The sequence below is a fragment of the Dendrobium catenatum genome, unplaced genomic scaffold (assembly GCF_001605985.2).
Source record: "Dendrobium catenatum unplaced genomic scaffold, ASM160598v2 fragScaff_scaffold_279, whole genome shotgun sequence".
Classification (NCBI taxonomy): domain Eukaryota; kingdom Viridiplantae; phylum Streptophyta; class Magnoliopsida; order Asparagales; family Orchidaceae; genus Dendrobium; species Dendrobium catenatum.
Window position 1 is genome coordinate 368,578 of NW_021318741.1, and position 15,771 is coordinate 384,348.

The 15,771-nt window shown below is 36.0% G+C and overlaps 1 protein-coding gene across 5 annotated transcripts in view; it reads left to right on the plus strand.

The window, feature by feature from the left end:
- LOC110114895 (B-box zinc finger protein 18-like) overlaps positions 1–13,039 on the plus strand; it is an 83,412-nt gene extending 70,373 nt beyond the window's left edge. For 4 of the 5 annotated variants that reach the window (XR_003700224.1, XR_003700223.1, XM_020847931.2 and 1 more), the window contains one exon: positions 12,761–13,039. Coding sequence is in view for 3 of the 5 variants with exons in the window: in XM_020847931.2 (XP_020703590.1) it covers positions 12,761–12,832 (72 nt within the window). In the remaining 2 variants the exon portion in view is untranslated. Of the gene's footprint in view, positions 1–12,565; positions 12,723–12,760 lie in introns of those variants that run through there. The other variant, XM_020847932.2, reaches the window with a different exon arrangement.
- Positions 13,040–15,771: the final 2,732 nt, after the last annotated feature.

Sequence of the window (15,771 nt, forward strand, 5' to 3'; positions counted from 1 at the left end):
GAACGCATAGACTCAGATACCATCATGCTGGTGACGTGTGATCGTCTTTGTGTGAGGGTAAATGTCATCCGTATCCCGCTGAATACGACCAAATGTCTTACTCGAAAGGGTACTCTGTTCCAAAGTTTAGTATCTTTAATGGTAATTTTAATCCCAGATAACACTGAACACAATTCAAGGCCACCTGCAAAAACACATGAGACAACGATGCATTACTCTTCCCACAATTCATCAGAAGTTTAACAGCGGCTGTTTTCGAATGGTACACTGAACTGCCAAATGATTCTGTGAAGACATTCGTAGAGTTAAAATCAATGTTCATGAAGAGATTCGCCAGCGCGACCAAAAAGTTAACGATCATTGACCTCGCTTTGGATAAGGGAAAAAGAGATGAGTTAGTGTCAAAATACATAACTCACTGGCGAAATTTAAGCATGAAATATGAGCAACAGTTGGAAGAGGAGAATGTCATTCAAATACTAATGGGAAATATCGATGACAAGATACAATCATTTTTTGTGCATTGCTACCAAAATCACATCAGGATCAATTAGACAGGGTAGCTAAGTTCGAAGAGCTGAATTTATTAAGTTCAAAGAACCACTCTAGTAAACTTCAGAAAGCTAAGACCTCAGAGGTAAAAAAGAGTGAAATCTACTCCACATCCTTTCTCATGCCAAGGGAAAACATGTGGTTTATAGTGTGGATAAGGACAAGCAGCCAATGCAATACGAAGAAAAACCAAAACAAGCCTACAAGCCTAATCCTTAACTGAAGTTGATACTTGGGGGTAATGTAAGCCATGAATTTTTCAGGGTGAAGAAGAACGCTCGAAGTAGATAATGAGAATTGATGATAGAATGTTCCCTTCCCTCAAGGATAAAATGAATAAATAATATTTATTTAAGAGGGAGAGTGTCGCCAAGTTATTTTGACAGAGATTAAAACTGTAGGAGTGTAAGGGGCCCAAGAAGTCAAAGCACACTAATGACCTGAACTATTGCCCATATTATCGGGTACTCAACCATCCTATTGAAGATTGCTACCTCCTCAAGGATTGGTTACATAGAAAGTACCGTAGGTGAGAACTCACATTATTATACAATGTATTGGCTCACCCCAAAAAAGGATCGACTCGGGTGGTTGTGCCTTCTTCCGTACCTCCGGATGAAGAAAGAAGAGAAGGAAAAGAATCAACTCGAGATGAGCAATGGAGACTGCAGTCTCCACAAAGGCTGTAAAAATCCTGAAGCAACTGAAGGAGTTTCAGGTGTGAAATGGAAATCTCCTACTAAGCCGGTGCTAAATCTGAAAGGATTGCCTAAGTTACATGCATCTACTTCCAAGCAGCACCTTGGTCAAGCTAGCTCCTCAAAATCTGTTAAAATGAAATCCTCCAAGAGGAAGGCCAAATTGGAGATACCCAAGGAAAAGAAGACAACAACTTAGAAGGAGATCAATAGTTTGGACGAATATTATCAGATTGTGAGGCCAAAAAAGATGATGAAGCCAGTCTTCCGGTTAAAGGATGTCAGGTCATCTTAGTCGCGCCAAATACACTGATCAAAGAAGAATACACTGAGGATGTTGCTCTTTAATCTTGTATGTTGGTGTCATTGATGGATTACAGTTTAGAGGAGGATTTATCTTTTCCAAAGTAAGGTGAATCATACCCTGACGTAACATCACAGATGGGACAGATAAATTTGGATTGTGACTCTGAATCAACGGATGAATCTGCAGATACTATAATTACCAACTCTAAATAAAATGCTCTATCAAACAAGTCTGAGCCAGAGGAGATTGCTCAAGTGCAGTTGAGAAGTAGCAAGATACTGACGTCCCCGCGCGAAGAATGGGATCCTCAATAAATACAAGAGGAAGGAAATAGTTATCAATGAAGATATCATCCTCAAAAACCCCAAGTAGAAAGATACTTTAGCCAAGCAGATATATCATAATGTCTTATCCCATCTAAAAAAAATACTGGCGCAAATCAATTTATATGATGCCCTGGTAATGTCTAAGGACCTTCGAGAAATTTTGATTTAGGCTCTCAAAGACTGTGAAAGTTATGAGGCGTATTTTGCTGAACGTAATATAATAGAGATCTTACAAGCCCGTAATGTGCCGTTCATCACCTTCACTGAAGATGACATCATGCAGGGAATAACAAATCATAATCGTTCTCTATATGTTACTGTAGAGAGTGAAGAAATGATAACCAGTCGAATCCTAATCGATCCGAGATTCTCCATAAATCTCATGAGCCTAAAAGCACTAAGATTGTTGTGCCTTAACGTGGAACACCTTGGGCCAGATAAGATGATGGTGCACGACTTTAACGAGAAGGGGCAGAAGATCCTGGGATCATTTATGCTCTCTCACATTTGGAGAACTTCATACAGATGCCAAATTCCTTGTGATTGACGCAGATATCTCATTTAAGATGCTTCCGGGTTGCCCATGGTTGTTTAAGTATGACATCATCCCGTCAACACTACAAAGTGCATGAAGTACCTCAGGATGGAGAAGAATTCAGGATCTCTAGTAATATCCAATCTTTTATAGTCCATAAAGTAACAATCTATGAAGATGTCAAATTCTTCATTCAAAAAAAGTTGAAGCCGTTCAGCTCCCTCGAAAGGCATCAAACTCAAAGGCTGCTATGCGGCCCGAACAAGAAGTAAAAAGAAGCAAGTGGGGAGAAAGAAAATCACGCCGACTTCTCCCAAAATAGTCACTACTCCCAAAGAAAGAAAACATGTGACTCATCTAGGAAGTGACACATATGAAGATGTTGTCACCCATACCAAATATCGGAGGTTATACCAGTAAACGACCAAAGGGAAAAATGAGGCCGAATATTTAAATTTTGATTATGACTACGACTCTACCTGCAAGAACACGGTGCAGGGTGTATTCTCCAGAAGAATAGGTAGTTTGTCAATCTCAGATAGCGTACTAGTAGTCATGTGCATTCTCCTACAACACTTTAAGGAAATTATTCCACGAGAGGTGCACAATGTTGAATACCTTATAACCTATTTTGTGCCTCCTCTTAAAAAGGGGGTTGAGCCCGGAAGTTATTTTATTTTGTTAGAAAGCTCGAAGAACAAGCAAATTGCGATTGATTTCGTTGGCTCGTCGATTCTTGGGAGTTAATACCTATAAGAATGCCGATGTATAATACCAAAAATATCAGAAGAATGTTACAAAAGTGAGGTAATACTTGTTCCTCAAAACAATAAGTTTATTTCTGCTTGAGCATCTGGTTATGAAGAAATCCTCATTCGTTGCCATGGAAGGATATTCTCGCAAGAAAGAGTTTCAAATTTGTCATACATAAATACCCCAAAAAGAGACTTGCAAATCAATCACATGTAGGATATCAAATTCGATGACAACGGCAATGAGGAAATGTATGAAGTTGACAATTATTGTAACCAACCTGTAGAAGCCAAACCTGCATATGACGAGCTTGGAGATGGTAGACAGGAGGCCATTTTAGTTGAGCTAAAAAAATCAACTTGGGGACAGAGGAGGACCTTTGCCCAACCTTCATTAGTACTCTTCTACCAGAAGACCATGTCAAAAAAAAAAGAACTCCTTTGTTAATTCGGGACTGCTTTACCTGGATATATGCTGACATGTCCGGTTTATCTTATAATGTAGCAGTTCACAGATTAGCCATCAAATCAGATGTAACACCCGTCAAATATGCTTCAATTAGAATGAGCTTGGATATTGAAGAACAAGTGATTGTAGAGATAAATAAGCTCATAAATGCAAACTTTATTTGAGAAAAGAAATATGCTGATTGAATCGTCAATATTATCCTTATCAAGAAGAAGAACGGCCTGATTTATATTTGCATCTATTTTCGGGATCTCAATAGACGTGTTCAAAAGATGACTTTTCGGTCCCAGTGTTAGAACTACTAATGGATAACACACCCATCTACGACATGTTCTCATTTATGGACGGATCGTCGGGCTATAATGAAGTTAAGATGAGGCCTGAAGACTAAAAGCATACATCATTCAGAACACTCATCGGCATATTCTGCTATGCGGTCATGCCCATTCGCCTGAAGAATGCTGGTGCTACCTACCAGTGGGTGATGATGCGCATCTTTGTTGAAGTAATATATTAAAAGGTCGAGTGTTTTGTAGATGACCTTGTTATTAAAAGTTTAGGCCGAAAAAATCACTTGAATGACATAAAGATCATATTGAGAGAATCATAAAGTTTGTTCTAAAAATGAACCCTCTTAAATGCGCCTTCATTGTCTTATCCGAAATTTTTTTGGGATACATCGTTCGTCACCGAGAAATCGAGATCGACCCCAAAACATTAAGGTGATTATGGAGAATCCGCCATTAAGGAACCTTTGACAGCTTCGCTTATTACAAGGGCAATTGGCTTTCATCTGACAATTCATATTGAATCTATCGGTAGGTGCCAGCCATTTTTAAAGCTGATGAAGAAAAACGTTCGCTTCAAACGGGTCCGCTTCAAATGGGATGCAGAATGCCAGGAAGTGTTTGATAGTTTCAAAAGAAACTTCGCCATCTATCTTTTGATAGTATCAAAAACTCTACCATTATATGCTTTTAGAGTTGGCAGGGATAGGATGCAAAATGCAGAATGTAGGTGCTAGCCGTCTAGCGTTGATTTTTGTGGTTCAAAAAGTCTGCCATTACATGATTTCATACAAGATTACGTTGATATAAAAGATCGATCTGTTGAAATTCTTGATGACAAAACCAACGTTGACCGGTTGTTTAGCTATGTGGGAAGTAATATTATTGTAGTTTGATATCACATATATGCTACAAAAGGCAGTAAAGGGGCATGCCTTGGCAGATTTCCTCGCGGTGCATCCTATCTTTGCAGATTCTTCGTTCAACGATGATTTGCCCGATGAACAAATCATGCAAGTCAAGGAGGAGGAGAAACTACAATTTTGGGAGATGTATTTCGACGGGCATCATCAATTAAATCTGCCTAACCTCTAAATATGATAAAAAATCGAGCCGACATCAGCCTCATTTTCATATCGCTACTCCGAACCAACAATAAAGCCGAATACGAAGCTCTAATAATGGGGCTGGAAAATATAATCGATGTTAGAATTCATAATCTCCAAATCTTCGGCAACTCTCAGCTTATGATAAATCAAGTCCTGGGCATATAAAATATTTACAAACTTGAATTAGCCCATTATATACCACCGACGAGCTCTTGAGCTTCTGAAATAAGTGACAAATGTTATAATAACTTGAGTTTTTTAAGTTCAAAATGCCAAGGCAGATTGCCTGGCCAAATTAGCTAAGAATGTGACAAATACATACGACGAAGAGCTTATACTGATTGGAGTCTAAACTCGTTGGGTCCTAGAATCAACAATTCTACAATTTCCACAGGTAGAGTGAATAACAGATTTAAGCCAGCTGGATATAATTCCAGTTGATCCTCAACCTCCCCAACAAATCATTATTAAAAATCTACCAGAAGAATGTTATGTAGTTAAGAGACGTAAAACCAGTAGATGCTTGAAGTCATGGTTACATTGCTTAGATGTCAATTTAGAAGATGAATTGAGACAACTATTCATCGATTAGACAACTATTCACCGATTACTACAAAGAAAGTAAACTCCCAACAAACAAAACTTTATCCATACAAATTCGGAAGAGTGTTACAAAATGCATTTGTCAATGAAACACTGTATCGACGGGCTTTTAATCAGATGTGGTTAGATGCCTAGAGACCAAGGAAGCTGGTAAAGTTGAAGTAGAATTCCATGAAGGATTTTATGTCGCACATCAATCAGGTCCCAAGATGGCTGCTAAAATCAAGAGAATGAGTTACTATTGGTCAACAATGATAAGGGATTGTATTGATCACGTTAAGAGGTGCCACGAGTGTCAGATCCACGGTGATGTTATACATTAACCACTAAATCCACTACACGTTATAGTAGCATCATGATCAGTTAAGTGTTGAGGTACAAATATAATTGGGCCGATAGATCTGCCATCATCGGCCGGACACCGCTTCATTCTGGCAACAACTAACTACTTTTCGAAGTAAGCAGAAGTGGCTCCATTCAAAAAAGTTACGTCCGAGCATGTGATCAAATTTTTTCCCCCACAACCTCAACCAGAAGGGACTCCAAATATTTCTAATGCCTCCCAAATTCTCAAATGCCCATGAAATTTAAATTTCCAAAAAATATCATAAAAATTTAAAATATTTAATACTAAAATAATTCACCAAGACGCTTAAAACAAAATCCAATCATCCTCCATAACAGCTTATCGAGGTAGACAAATTTGAAAATATACTTCAGCTCACAAAAAGCAGATGTTTGATCAAGAATATCATTATGATTCATTATGAATCCATCTCTTGCTACTAAGGATGTATCATTGGTCCTCTAATCGGTGGTTTGGTGAGGTGGCTCTGCAAAGAACCTACGGTTTGGCCAGATGGCTCCATGTGATTAACGATTATAACTGTGGCCCTTTGACCTAGCGGCTTGGTCAAACGACTCCACTATATTATGGTTACGGTTTTGACCCATATGCTTCCCAATGACTTCAAATCCTTGAGACATGAATCGATGGAATATAATCGATAAGGCACAAATCCCTTTATTTGCTAAGATGGATTCAAATCTGTCCCCTTAGACAAATATTAACCCGGGTCTGCAAGGTTCCTTTGGACGACACAACCCATAGTTGCCGACAAGGATCCTTTTGTCAGGTTGGGTTGATTACCTCCTCTAACTAAGTAGACTAGGGACCATAATGAATCAGGACGATGGAACCATGGGATCTTGATCGGGTCCATCATCACTTCTCCACCATCTGCTTTAAGTACAAAATGGTGAAATTTCTAATTTTAAATATAAAATTTCAAATACCCAAACCCATGTTGCTACAATACATCAGATATCACATATCCTTTACTTATCTTTTTTGACAACTAGCCTTAATCGAAAGTTCTCTTTTGCTATTGGGATAATGGACTTTCTCTTAATTATTGAGTTAAGACAACTTAGATAATAGTAGACTACAAGTCCTCACCTTCAACATCTCCCTTTAGAATCCTACAATAAAATTTCTCAATAAGTCCTAATTCTTATCTCATCTTGAGGAAAGCTTGGGAGCTCTTATAGAGTTTTTTAGTGTTGGCAAATTTAGTCTCAAACATATTCTTGAACTTTGAAAGGAGGTGATAATGTCTACTTTTAGGCAAGTGAATCATCTTAGTGTCAACACCTTGAGGATCGTGAAGAGTAGTTGTTATTTCAAAGCATCGTTGATGTCTATTAGTGATGTCATTAACTCAAAAGTGGTGAAGTGACCCATTGGGTTTGTCCTACACCTATAAGACTCAAAGTGTGGCATGTTGAATATGGGTGCTGGCGTAATTTCTACAATCTCCTAGAAAATACATTGGTCAAATTTGGCTCTGTCCTAGCATGTTGAGTTGACAGATATACTTTTATCACTTGTAACTATGTGAATGGGATCTTGGGTGGGTGTTGATGTCAGTGCTCTACTATTATCTAACTTCCTGTGGAGACTTGCCGACTCATATTATCCTTTTCGGATTCTCACCCTTTGTCCACTCCTAGGAAGCCCTCCTAAGGCATATTATATCATTTTTATCAATCGTGAGGTTATGACAAGAAGCACTGGCGGAGCCAAAAAATTTATTCAAGTGGGGCCTAAATTAAAATAGTTTCATTTTCCTTCTCATTATCGGAGCCAAGAGGAGCTGTAAGATCAAAATTAAGAATGCAAATAGCATCGCCCTTAGAGATAATAAGACATAAATATCTTTCACGGACGGTCTCCATTTGGGGGCGAGAGAGAAGCAAAAGGAGAAACGAAAGCCGTGCTCGAGGTCGTGAGTTGCGAGTCGCGAGAGAGGAACAAAGGGGTAAACAAACCAGGTCGTTTGGGTTGAGGTAAAGCAAGCCATTTGGCGGCGGACTCTGTGCACGCGGAAGAGAAACCTCACTCGAGGTCGCGAGTCGTGAGAGTGGAGCGAAGGGAAAAAGAAGCATGCTCCATAGACAGATGAGAAAATGAAGCAGTGAAGGGGAAAACGAAGCATCGACCAAGGAACCAATCAAAAAAATTGGGGTTGTTTTATACTTATAATACTATAATTATTTATATAACTTGATAAGCACAAATGATAAGTGATTTTATCTATAGAGCAGTCGACCCACATATCCATGTGATCTGCTCCATTACTGTTGTACTGCATATCTTCAATCTCTAACTAACTATGTAACAAGAGTATGATGGTATATGCTAAATATTAAGAGTTATTACACACAAGCAATTTTCCCAAAATAAAAAATACTATACATAAGCAATAGAATGAAAGCCTGATAGTTCATTACCAATAGAACTCTCTGTTATTTCTTTCCCTTTTTTTTCTATTATTCTTCTCTACTTTTTTATTTTTCTAGTGCAGCTTGTTATTCAACAAAAGTTTTTTTTTTTTTTTTTTTTTTTTTTTGGGGGGGGGGGGGCGTGTGCCTCCCCTTGCCCCCTTCCCTCCGCCTATGATGAGAAGTGTAGTTAAAGTTATGTTCATTGAGAGTTCTCGGTTATTTTGCTCAATAGGTGCCAAAGAAGTCAAAGATTTTAAATATTCATCTTTACCCTTTATTTTTAAGAATTAAAAGGTTATAAGAAAGACTACATCAAGTAAAAATTGAATAGAAAAAATATGGTTTAATAACTCTTTAATACAATATGTGTAGACACATGTCACAATTTGATTGAAGTTGTTGTTAGCTCGTGCTGGAACTCGAGATTGTCTAAGAGTGGGAAGCGAGAGAAGTGTAGTTAAAGTTATGGTCATTGAGAGTTCTCGGTTATTTTTCTCAATAGGTGCCAAAGAAGTCAAAGATTTTAAATATTCATCTTTACCCTTTATTTATAAGAATTCAAAGGTTATAAGAAAGACTACATCAAGTAAAAATTGAATAGAAAAAATATGGTTCAATAACTCTTTAATACAATGTGCGTAGACACATGTCACAATTTGATTGAAGTTGTTGTTAGCTCGTGCAGGAACTCGAGATTGTCTAAGAGTGGGAAGCAAGTTAGCTTGGATTGTTGGGAAGGTAAGCTTTATAGTCGGCTAGTTGTGATATGGTGAGTTAAGAGCCCTCTTAGGCAGCCCTTTTCTATAGCTGAGGCATCGAGCATAGTTGATGAAACTTCATCGTGAGTGATGGTGAGTAGCTTTGATGGCTAGTCCTCCTAGGAGGTGAGTGGCAAGTTGAGAGTTGTGTGATTCACTGAAACCCTTGGTTTGTGTGGGAGGCAGCAGAACCTAAAACAACACATATTTTATATCGAGTCACATCATGTTGGATGCATAATAGTTAATACTTAAAGATATATTTGGAAGGAAATTTTTTCTTATATAATAATAATATAGTCACTAACATTTTTAAAAGATAGTAAATTAAATCATCATTTATTTATTTATTATATCAAATGGTTATACAATTAAAAATATCTATTTATAACAATTATGGTGCATCCATCTCTATTTATCATCATATAATATCAATACTACAACAACAACAACATCAAGCCTTTATCCTACTACGTGGGGTCGGCTACATGAATCCTTTTTCTTCATTGTGTCCTATTAAAAGTCAAATTCTCGTTTAAATCTTATAAAGAAAGGTCATTCCTAATATTTTCTAACCAAGTCTTTTTAGGTCTACCCCTACCTTTCTTAACATAAGTCAAATCTAATACCTTTACTCTCCTAACCGGGTCATCGGACGGCCGTCATTTTATGTGACCAAACCATCTAAGGCGACTCTCTCTAATCTTATCTTCTACTGGAGCTACTCCATCCTTTTCACGTATATGCTCATTTCGTATCCTATCTCTAAGGGTAAAGCTACTCATCCACCTGAGCATCCTCATCTCTGCCACACTTAACTTAGTATTATGCTTCTCTTTTAATGGCCAACATTCGGCACCATAAAGCATTGCAGGCCTCACTACCATCTTATAGAATTTTCCCTTAAGTTTGAGGGGTACATTTCTATCACATAACTAGCCCGTTGCATTCCTCCACTTCAACCATCCAACTTGAATTCTGCTGATAATATCCCCATCTATTTCACCATCAGTCTGAACAATAGATCCAAGATATCTAAAACATGTACTCTTATTAATTATTTGATCGCCCAAAGTCACAATCCCCTCACTAGGTCTATTACTACTAAAATTACACTCCATATATTCCGTTTTTGATCTACTCAAGCGAAAACCTTTAGACTCTAAGGTTGACCTCCATAATTCAAGTTTACCTTCAACTCCCTCTCTAGTCTTATCAACAAGAAGAATATCATCAGCAAAAAGCATACACCAAGGTACATCCTCTTGTCAATGTCTAGTGAGAACATCCATGACTAAAGCAAAAAGATATGGGTTTAAGGCTGATCCTTGATGTAACCCAATCGAAATAGGGAAATACTTGGTCAATCCACTTTGTGTTTGAACACAAGTAATAGCTCCTGCATACATATCTTTAATGATTTGAATATAAACATTATTGACTCCTTTCTTTTCAAGAACTCTCCATAGTACTTCTCTTGGAACAAATAATGTACTAACAAAAGATATGCACATCAATAATATCAAAATAAGCATACATATCTTTAATGATTTGAATAAAAGCATTATTGACTCCTTTCTTTTCATCATATAATATCAATATGATTGTAAAAATAATGTACTAACAAAAGATATGCACATCAATAAGAATCTGCTTAACTCGAAACACTACTCAATCAGATTTTTTTTTTTTTCTTTCCATATGTAGGTAAAATAGAAACGAGCATCAATTGCTCAATAGGTTATTCAAAACTACCAAAATTTAATAGACCAAAAGATAATAAATAAACAGTGTGTCAAAAATAGCAATGCTTGTTTTAATTATAGAAACCTTTACAGTAATGCTTACGATAATAATATTAAATACAATATATCAACATATCAAATGTTTTGCCTTATTAAGTCCAACATCAATTGGAAAATTTAATAGAAGGACGTGTTAGGTTGTAATATAAAAATAATTGAAATAAAACATATTATGTCAATTTTTTCTCCAGCCCTTACATCTCTTAATTACTTCACATATTCATCATTAAGCCCATATATGCTCAATTATTTAATGTGTATACATCTAAAATATTTCATATACTCATCATTAAACCCTTATACCTCTCAAGTATATTTTATTTTTACAGTATTGAGCCCTTATATCTCTCAAGTAATTCTAATAGTATTCATCAGACATTTATACATGTCAAGTATTTCATGTGTGCAATTTTAGACTCTTATACCTCCTAATTATTTTATTTATACAATATCTGACCCCTTACGCCTCCCAAGCATTTGATGTCAGACCCCTATACCTCACAAGCATTTCATGTGTATTATATTTGGCCTTTATATCTCTTATTGAAGCCTTTTTATCTCCCAATAAATATTTATACATACTTCATAACATCTTGTTATTATATAATATTTTCTTTTATAAATTATTTGTAATACATTAATATCACTATATTAGTTTTTAAATGATTTAGAATAATCCACATTAGTATATAACCTTGCATATTAATTTGCAATTATAAGAAATAAAAGAATTTACAAGAATTATCAGAATACGCAACTCAAAAAAATTTTTTTTTTTAACTGTAACACTTAAGAAGGGTTATACTCAACTTAATATGTAGAAAACAAAAGTATGGCCACATAACATTTATAGCTTCGTAACAGTGCTCTAGATGCTTTACTACATACAGTATTAGGTTTTGGCAATTTATCAGCATACCCAAAATGCCAAACAATTTGAAATATCTAGTGAAAATTTAAAATACATATGTCCATATGTGTAGAATGAGTAGAGTAATAACATTCCAAAAGTTACATGAAAAAAATTGCTTGGGTATCGAGGAGTCAGAGAGTTTTTTCGATTGGCCCAACAGGTTAAATTAACCTCAAAACTTTGGAATCTCACTTCTCTCTCCTCTTATTGTCGTCTTCTTCCTTTACTTCTTCCCGCAGCAACTCATGACCAAAGGATAAAAAGGAGTTGCTTCATGTAAATTTGGATATTTATAAAAGAAAATAATTTTTGAATCGCCAAGGCGACACCTTCGTAATGCCCCAAGAGATGCTTTTCAACTAATTTTGTTTTGAAAATAGTGAGATGAGAGCCACAGAGTCAACACTGTAGCGTGACAGCGCCCTAAGTTATGTTTTCCAATTATCAAATTATTGAAAGCAAATATATGAGTGTCGCAGCGCCAACATGAAAGTCCCACAACACCTCCTAGAGAGTTTCTTCCAACTCAACAAATTTTTTTGCCAAATTTAACCAAAAAATTTTTACCCATGAATTCACAGAAAATCAATGAATGTCATGTAAACATGCAAGTCTTATCAGATCTAAATTAGGTCACATCAAGTTGTTCTTCATTTTCTGCTAGATTGTGATCTTTGGGGCGAGTTTATTTTTGGAATCATGAATTACAAGCTTTTTTGCTATGATCCACTGGCCTGCTAAATATATGAGAAGACATATGCGGGTATACACCATGAGAGAGGCTTCTTTGAATCATTTGTAGTCCTGACAAATGTGATTGTTCTAGCTATATCTAGTACTGATCTTCTTAATTAAGCAGGGAGCTGGTGCTAGCCTTACCACAACAATTGTGGCTCCAGTGGGGTCTTTAACGAGGGATGCTGAAAAATAGTTTTGTAAGTGTATTGTGGATTTATCCCTTGTTTTTGTATCATTCATGTCAGAAAGGGGTCGACTATGTTTCCCCAACTAGTTTGTGAGACGATTAACCTTGACTGCATTATAATATTCAACTCTTGTTGGAAAGAGAGGTTCTTTTGGTGAATTACTTTGATGGCTTTAAATTGAAATTGTTCTAAAAATATTTTATTTTATTTAAGCCTGATGTTCAGATTATATTTATTTAGACCTATTTAGCCGCTTTATTTTCTTAGACTCACGGTCCTCTGGTGTCCACACGAGCAATGATATCTTTCATATTCAAGGTTGGCCAAGTTTCCTTTTACAGTGGTCCTGCTGGAGGTTCCTCTTTAATTATTATAATAACTGGATAATTTTCAGTTATATGGATCTTTTCTTGTGGGTTGGTTGAGCAGGATTAACTTTATAAAACATAGAATGTTTTTTATAAAGTGTGAAATTAATCTTGTTCATCTAATTCACATGGGATGACTATGGGTCTCTTCGGGATAATTTTTTTACTTATATACTTTATAGATCACAATCATAATTTTTTTATTATTGTTTTGTTAGTGTTTTCATTAAATATTTGTGCGTGGAAGTTATTTTTTTATGCCAGCGTTAAAAAATTAATTTTTTTCATAATAGTTTTTCAATTGTTTTTCAGTTGTCTAAAATAATTACTTATGTACTTGTATGATAATTAAGGGTGTGCTTGGGACGGCTGCAGTTGGCGGTAAAGTAGGTTGTGAAATTATTGTATAGAAAGTTGCTTCCTGAAGTTGCTTTAAAGAAATCATTATATTTTGTTTGGATAGTATAACTGCAGAGCTATTGTGCTGCAGCTGCATGGAAACAATTTACCTTCATACCCCTATATATATCTAAATGACATATATAATTTTTTAAAATTTAAATTTTTTTAAATGTATATAATCAACTTAACAATTCTAAATTAAAATTGTATCACCTCTTAAGTTGGTACAACTTTTTTTAAATATTTTAAAGCTGCCAAATTTTTTTTTTAAATATTGTTGTAAAAAAATAAATTTTTATTAAAAATATTTGAAAGCCATACAAAAAATGAAAAAAAAATATAAATTATAATTACGATTTCAAAAGCTACGTAAAAAAAAATTTATTCATGCCTTAATTTTAATTTTGATAAAATTTGAATAAAATATGTTAAAATTTTTGTTATTTCATTTCTACCGAAGTTGACAAATACACCTAAGAATACTTGAAAAATATCTTTTACAAGAAGTAAAAATGTGTGCTGACTGCTAAAGAAAATCTAAGAAAAGTTTGAATAAAACATTACTTTTATTAACAATAATAATTAAATGATATCAAATTCAAAAATCTGTATAATTTAAATAGATAGTAAAATTAAATTGTCAGGAAACATGTTCATACAAGACATTAATATCAAATTTACTGCAATGAAGAGCGATAAAAAGGAAGAAGAGTTCGATCTACCTGATAACTGGGGTCTCGAGCGTGGTGAGAAGCAGGAGTGGATATCGCGGAATTTGCGAGGATGTAGAAGAAAATGGGGGTAGTTCGTAGAGTAAGGATATTAAAGTATTTCTCATAGATACGAACAACGGTAAGCAGCCGAAAAGCGGGAGTCTTTTGCTGGACGTGAGAAGCAACGGTGGGACGTAAAAATTTCGAGAACGGAGCACGAACATGTACTCCCAAACCACCATTGGGTTACGTTTCATACAGTACAGCAGGGAAACAACCATCCCAAACGAAGCCTAAGACTTCTTATGTGACATCGTTCTTACTATTTGTAAAGCTACTATAGAAAAAGTAATTTTTTAAAGTTGTTATAGAAAGTAATTATTTAGTTCAATATTTTTTTTAAAGTAGTAAAAAAGCAGTGGACCAATAAAAATTATGATTATGATAAAACTGTTGGAGATGCAGCATAAGTCTACCAAATCAATTATTTACTTCACATATTTAATGTGTCTTTCAGATAACTTCTAGATTTTTTTGAACTTTTAGAGCCATGATTTTTTTTTAATTGCCCGCAATATCTATAACACGCCTAATTACTGAATATATCCGTACTTATAAGTCTACTTGATATATTCGTAAATCATCTTCCATTAATTCTCATTGAATAGAAAAAATATTTTCATACGTAGTTGTTGTGTCCTGCAGTATTAGCCGCGGTAGAGAAATATAAAGTTTAAAGTCTTAGTTTTGTACGGAGATCCAACACGCAATCAGATAAGAGAGCAAAGGTGTAGCATTCATAGGAGACATCAAGATTTTTATGTGAAAAATCCGAAATAGGAAAAAAAATCATGGGGCCTAGCCCAATTTGAATGAATCCACTAGTATTTGCAGTTGATTACAAATGTGGCTCTTCATTGGAAGGAATGCCATGACTTTATGTAACAAATATACACCATACAGAGTGTGTTACATTGTGGAAATAAGAAGAATCATTGTTGATGTGTTCGCTTGGTTATAAGGGACATAAATGGTGGACGACAGAGGTCGGAAGGACTATAGTCGGTGGACGACAAAGGTCGAAATAACCGTAGTTGGTGGGCGACATAAGTCGGAAGGACAGTAGTCGGCGAGCAAAGGTCTTAAAGACTATTGTTTGGCGACGGAGGTCGCAAGGATCGTAGTCGATGTCAGGTAGAAGTCCAATGTAAGATAGAAGTCTAACAAATGTCTAGCGACAGACAGAAGTCCGGCGTCGGATAGAAGTCCTATGGAAATCCGGTGGCGGGCAGAACTCCGGCATCGGGCAAGAATATAGTAATAGTTGGAAGTCTAGCATTGGGTAGAATCAGGCGTCGGGCGGAAGTCCGACGCTTGGTAGAATCTGTTGATGGACAGAAGTTCAGCGTCGGATAGAAGCCTGGCGAAAGTCCGGCGATGGGCAGAAGTCCGACGTCGGGT